Source organism: Hipposideros armiger, unplaced genomic scaffold, assembly GCF_001890085.2.
Source record: "Hipposideros armiger isolate ML-2016 unplaced genomic scaffold, ASM189008v1 scaffold_470, whole genome shotgun sequence".
Lineage (NCBI taxonomy): Eukaryota > Metazoa > Chordata > Mammalia > Chiroptera > Hipposideridae > Hipposideros > Hipposideros armiger.
This window is the reverse complement of record NW_017731820.1, coordinates 955290-962174: the sequence shown is the minus strand read 5'-3', so window position 1 is coordinate 962174 and position 6885 is coordinate 955290. Positions and strand designations below refer to the sequence as shown.

The following is a 6885-nucleotide window of genomic DNA, read 5'->3' as shown; positions in this document are numbered from 1 at the left end:
GAGAGAGAGAGAGAGAGAGAGAGATTTTGTATAAACAACCCAGGCGGTGTGTGATGTGTTGGGACCTGCTTTATTTACTCAACAAACTACCATGGACACTAATTCCACACCCCGAAGCACAGACCTACACCTCAAAGGCAGGCCCACCAAGGACTTCCCCCAGGTCATTCTTTGGGGAGAGACTGTGGCCACTCTTTCTAGAAGCAGGGTCTTTGGCTGCAGCCCTGCTGTGCAGATGTGGTCACAGGGAGCTGCTGTGCTAATAGCAGGCTACCTGGGAGGTGAGGCCCAGGACAGAGGGGGCACCTGGCTGGAGGCCTCACAGGGAAGGTCCCCTGTCTGTGACTGAGCCTGTCTGGAAGGCCGTGACTCAACCAGCAACACTGTCATTGTCCCCAAGTCATGAAGAGCCTTGTCTTGACTTGGAAGGACGCCCACAAATACTTTCCAAATATGTTTTGCAGTTTTTAATTTGACTTTTTGGCTCGAGCCACTCATTGAGTCGAATGCTAAACAGATATTAAGAGAATCTTTTGGTGGCTTTTGTGTAAACCCTTGGAGATCAGGTCAAAGGAGATAAATAGGCCTCGCTGACTTTCTCTCTGACGCTGGCAAAGCCGCCTTTCCATTTGTGAATCCTGCCTGTTAACCCCCGGAGGCTTTGGATGAGCTCCTGTGTTTAACCTAAGGCTCCAAAACCAAAGGGCTCGTGATTTCATTTCCGTTGGTACTTATGTACAGAGTGGAATCTCTCAGGCATTAGCGCTTACTTGATTGCATTCAGATATCACTTTGGCAAGGGAATGGTGGCATTAAATTAGCATCAAGCACAATGCATGGTAATTGCAAGACTGTCATTTCTACAAGCACAAAATTAACGTGTTCTGCAAACCCAGCCCTTTGTGCCCCACAGGAAAATCATGGAAGCACGTTGTTCCGAGCAGGAAGACGCACCGTGACCGTGCTATGGTGCCGTTCAGCCACGGGGCATCTGCCGGCCGTGTGGTGTCCTGCTCGGTCTTCAGACCCTGTCTGCCCTACTTTGAATGCTCACATGACAGCATCGCCAGACAGGAGCCTGGATGTACGGAGAATGTTATGGAATAATCCTTCCTTCGGTGTGGCATCTTGTGTGAAGAATGCCAGCAAAACAACGCACTCTGTGTATTCATGGCAGTATGAATTGGCTACTGAGGCAAAGCTGCTTATTAAGAGATGCACCAACCATTTACAGAACACTTGACCCAAACGCCACACATTCACTTAGAAAGAGGAGAGTGATTGACACGCATTTCTGTCGGCGCGTGGGACAGTGCCGGCGCTGCCTCTTTCCAGCCCGCTTGTTTACAGGTGGGAGGGAAGCCACACAGAGCACTGAGTGAATTTCTTCCCATCAGGCACATCCTGAACAACGGCACCCATAGGCGCGGGGCTCGTGGAGCCTGCGGATCGGCTCTGCAGAACGTATGGGGGTTAAAGGACTCGTTTGAGACTGGACTCACGTAGTACTGGCAGATGCTCTGACCTGACCACTTAGACATGGCATGCCAGTATATTCCTGCAGCACAGCGGGGGCCGAGAGCCACTCAGGGCGGCCTGTGCACAGGTAACAATAATGACAACAGCACCATTGGCCCAAGGGGCTTCCTGGGGAGTCCAGCTTGAATCCACCCTCTAAGCGGGTGGGGTGCGGGTGAGCTGAGCTGCATTCTGCTGAGACAGTGTGCTCACCCCCTCTGATATCCTTAAGTGGAGGGTCAGGCTCGAGTCCCGCTGCAGAGGCCACTTACTCTGTCACTCGCCATTAAGGTGTGACGTGACTATCCGCTTTGTCATGTTCCACTCAGGGCACCGTTTGGTGGAATTGGGGGCAAAATTCTGCACCACACTCAAAGCTTCTCTCATCTAATCTTATTACACAACAAAAATTAGGGAATGATGGAGGGGACTTCCCACCTAAGGTGGGAGAACTGTGGATGTCTTACCCTCGGAATAAAGGCACACAGTGTACGGCTGAAAACTCACTAAGTAGACGATTTAGACTCAAAACGATATGTGAAAATGCCCAGACACTGGCTCTGCCTTACCTTTGTTGCAGAAGGTGCCATCATACGCGGTGCTGGAACAGTCACAGGAGTACCCGTGGTATTTCTCGATGCATTTGCCTCCGTTCTCGCAGTTGGTCCCATAACTGGTGCAGTGGCCCGAGCACCCGGATTTGAACCCAGAAGTGACCTTTGCTCTTTCCTCCAGGTCCAGTGTCACCCCATTCATCCTCAGCGAGCGGATGCAGCCCAGGAAGCCCTGCTGGCCTCCGGCACCACCTGGGGATGACAGAAGGCACAGATTTCAGATGGTGGAACTTCTGCTGTGGCCTGGTTTTCATTCATCAAGCCCTGAACAATTGTGGTAGGAGATGGGATGGCCACGTGCAGCTAGCATTCTCACTTTCCACTTGGTCTTGCCTCATAGAAAGACTTGAAGCTTTTCCCCCTTAGGCTATAATGCTTAATTAAAAGAGGCTGTCTTCTGAGATGCAATCAATTTGCTACAGATATAAAATATTTAGAGATGCACAAAGATTGTGTAGGCCGTTTTGGAAGTCTTATCTGGCTTCCTATAAAAAAGGAGTTCACAGAAATCTCTAGGTTCTTTGCTCTTTAATCTCTCTGCATTCAGTTCCATACCATTATCTATTGAAAGGCATATAAAAAGGCAGGAGGACATGAATATATTAGCGTAGTTAACAAGTCAATTAGTCGGGAGGCTCAAGTCCATATGAAATGTGATTTTAAGTCTTGGTTCTTGTCTCACGAAATGCTTTCCTTTTAAGTTCACATTCAGGGTTCCTGGGGCTTCTTGTCTGGTGTGGATGGAAATTGGAATTGATAATTTCACACAGAAATGAACCACACCGCATTTATTACAGGTTAGATTTCATTGCTTTTGTCTAAATGCCATTGCATGACAGATACATCGCACCACCATCAAGTTCACTGTGCTTTTCTAAGTTACAGACTTAGATGGAGGTTCGGGAGCATGAAAATATTAAAATATCCCTAACAAATGTCATAGGAGATGCACTGGAGCATTATATCGCTAGTGGATTTAATTGTGTCTGTAATTAGTTTAGCTGTGATTTTTTTAAAAAAGCAGTTGGTACAAAAGGAGGGACTCAAATTTATGCTCATGTCTGTATTGTAGAGTTACAGCTTTTCTGGAAATTAAATAAAATGAATAATAGTTAAAATTATTAAATGGGGATTTACCAAAAAAAGTACTGCTAATAAAAGCTACTTTTTGATTGAAGGCTGTGTAGTGGGTACGCCACTGTGCACCTTACATATGTTATTTACCTGATTCCCACAACAACCTGGCAAGGTAGGCTTTATTATCATGACCCCCATTATACAGATGAGAAAACTGAGGCTTAGAGAAGAAGTTTACACTCTCCAGCCTATGGTCGTACACTCTGCTCTGTGCTGACCATCTAAGAGAAGAGCTTCCAGGTCAGGACCTCATAGGGGCCATGTTTTGGATGTCTTCAGAAACGGAGTGGTCAACAGGGTTGTGAGTCTGGGTAAGGCTGGTAGTCTGGGGATTGACTCTGACTACCTATCTTATTATTTTGATAAACGTGTACAATGCAGCAGCTCATGAGATAGGGCTGGTGGATCAAAGGCTGGCATGGCAGAGATGGATTAGCACTTGCTTGTGCCTGGAAATACTCAGCCATGAAATGACAAATGAGGCCCTCTATTATCTTTCTAAACCCAAGCCCTGCAGTTCTCTCATTGGGTAGCACACAGATTTGAGTACTAATTCTCCAGGGATTATTTTTCTAATAAAATATTTGGAGAGAGGATTAACTGAAGGCGGTCCAATGCCCTTTTTGATCAAAGCTATGGGACAGTAGACGGCAGAAGAGGTATTAGAAACAACGAATCGGAAGGATTTCCCGTTTTGCGGTCTGCTCGTCAGCTCAGCCTCACACCACACCTCTGTGCCGAAGAGAAATTGGTTCTTTGCTAAGATTTGGAAGAATTTCAACCCATTAGTCACACTTTATGTGTTAAAATTTTAATTTGGCTTCTATCCTGTTAGCAACTACAGCTTTTGTTTTTGCAATAAGAGGATTTCCAAAGGCCTTTTGCTCGATAAATGCCTAGCCATTCAGGTTTTCGCCACAAGTCAATTAGACAATTACATCCTATCAAAATATGCTGAAACTTAAAAATCATTGTTTTTAGATCTCTCTCTTCCTTACGACAAACGTAATAGCTTTCCATTGTGGAAAGCATAATTGTGGAAAGCATAAACGTACCGGTAAGCTAAATGAAAAAGAGAGTCTGTAATGCTACTCAGATAGAACTACGTACTTTCACTTTTAACAAACAGCCTTTTCTACTTTTATCTATGAGCGCACACATGTGAAAAGAAATAAAACAAAGGAAGACATGGGATCGTGATATACACATTGTTTTGAAACTTGCATTCCATACTTAATACATTCCGAGACATTTTCTACACTGTCAATGAAGAGCTGCAACGCCTCCTTGACATCTGCCTAGTAGCTCGCTCTGAAGGCACTGTGTAACTTAGTTTACCCTTCCACGACTGTTGCATGTCCAAGCTTATTTCAATTTCCTTCTTAGATGATACTGTAATAAATAAATGTACACACCTTTGTACTCCTTTCCAGTTTTTCCTCTTAGAAGTGTAATTACTGGGGACAAGGGCATATACATTTTACAGGCATTTGAAATACACTTTCCTCTAAGAAGAATTTATCAATTTGTGTTTCACCAGTAGGGAGTCAGAGTCCCACCTTCTCCACACCTATTCTGATACCAAAGCTGGATCCTTTTGAATTCATAGGCGAGGGGGAGAAAAAAAGAGTTCATGGTTTGAATTTGCATTGTTTTAAACACTGTGATTGGAATAATTTTTATGTTTTCCCAATTCTTATTTTTTGTGTATGACCTTGGCTTTTTGGAGGGAACAGGAGAAGGTATATTTCTTATTGATGGAAACAGTACTTCGGGCTTCAACTCTTTTGTTATAAATTTGACAACGACATCCTTCCAGTATGTATCTGTTAACTTGTATAGAATGTTTCTTTTTCCCTATGAAAGTTTTGAATTTTTATGTAGTCGTGTCCGTCTATTTTATCTGTATGATTTCTGCCTTTGGTATTAGAATTAAGAAGGACTTCTCTAATTCAAAGTAATATAATAACTCAACTATATTTTCTTCCAGCATTTTTATGATTTTACTTCTGTTAACATTCTAATCTTTTCATCTATCTTGAATGTATTTTCATTTGGAAATAATTCATAGTTAATGGATCTCAGCAATAGTTGAGAGTTTAAGAGATTTTTAAAAGGCTCCTTAAATAAATATTAAGATGATCAAAAAAATCAGATTTAAAAAAGGTCAGCTTTGGCAGAGCAAACAAGTCTAGATTTGATTCTACTTTTACTATATCATGAAGGTAAACATGTATATATAAGTACAATATATATTTAATTATTGATGTATACACATTTCGTTCCTTAAGGATTGGGAAGGGGCAGATTTTTCTGTCTCTCTGCCTCTCTGTCGTTGGTTCTTTCTGGTCCTGGGTCTTTCTGAGGTTCTACTCTTCTGTTTCTTCCTGCCTTTGTGTGTATATATCTCTCCCTATCAAGACAGTTGACTGTTTTGGGTTCATTGTGTGGGTTCCATCAACTCGCTTAATCTCTCTCAGCATCAATTTTTCTATAAAAAAGGAGGTTGAACTAGACCATGGCTCTGATTCCTTGCAGCTCCACATTACTCTGGTCCATGATGTACAGCCTCTGCCTCATGTGTCTCCATCTCTATATTTCAGCCAACTGCCCTCAGTTTCTCCCCCATTTCCTTCTCTCTTCTGTCTCCTTTGCGCTGCTGCCTGACGTTTCCCTCCTTGTCTTAACCGACCGTGGCATCTGACTACAGCCTACTTTGTATTTGCTGCCTTCATCAAAGGAAGTCCCGTACTTGCTCTTTTTAATTTATAAAGCAGGTAAGTGGGATGCCATTTCGCTCTCTATAAAGGAAAACTAAATAAATTATGCTCTTTTCTTACTTAGCTGGCCTTTGATTTATTCAATCGATCAGTGAGTTGGAAAGTACTGTTACTGATCTAGTCGATATGAAGAAAAATCTTTTGTCCTGAAAATGCTTGTTATATATTATGCAAAAGATGCTAATTCACTAGAACCAGTGGTAATTATTTGAGCTCAACTCATGTGCTTTATAGATATCTTTCTGGATGACAAATGTCATCAGCAGACATTGTGGGTCTGCAAGCAAAAATGCTGCTTAACCTTCGATAATTAGGAAATCAACACACTGTCACTGGAGGGAGCCCCTACCATGAAAGGCTGCATGCACATTTGTCAGACCTGTGATAATTATCTGAGGTGAGATGCAGCCTTAATTTGTAAATCATTTTCATGTGAAATGCTATTCAAATATTGTAATTAAAGATTAATTATGAAAATGCTGTAACTACCCATTATGAATAATACAACCATCAAATGCACAGAAGATTGGGGCAACATAATCAGGTATTAAATTAAACCTGAAAATCATGGTTGAGAGAAATTATAAAAAACACACTATTCTCAAACTCAGAGCTCAATGTTTTCTATGGAGCTCAGTCGGGTTCCACAACACATTTGCCCAGAGAGGCTGGCCACTCATTCTCCACAGACGGGAATCACAGCAAAGCTCACACACATGAAATCTAATTTATCCCTTCAATTAACATTTATTTCATGCCTCTAGGAGCCAGGCCTTGTCTAGGCATTTGGCAGGAACTATGAGGCAAAACACACACAAGTCTTTGCTCTTGTAGAG

The 6885-nt window shown here is 42.7% G+C and overlaps 1 protein-coding gene across 1 annotated transcript in view; it reads right to left on the bottom strand.

Annotated features, from left to right (window-relative positions):
• The window catches only part of CNTNAP2 (contactin associated protein 2), a gene marked incomplete at its 5' end in the record, with an annotated part of 1134943 nt that overhangs the window by 173298 nt on the left and 954760 nt on the right, over positions 1–6885 (bottom strand). The window contains one exon of the mRNA XM_019666439.1: positions 2088–2324. Within this exon, the coding sequence (XP_019521984.1) occupies positions 2088–2324 (237 nt within the window). The remainder of the gene's footprint in view (positions 1–2087; positions 2325–6885) is intronic.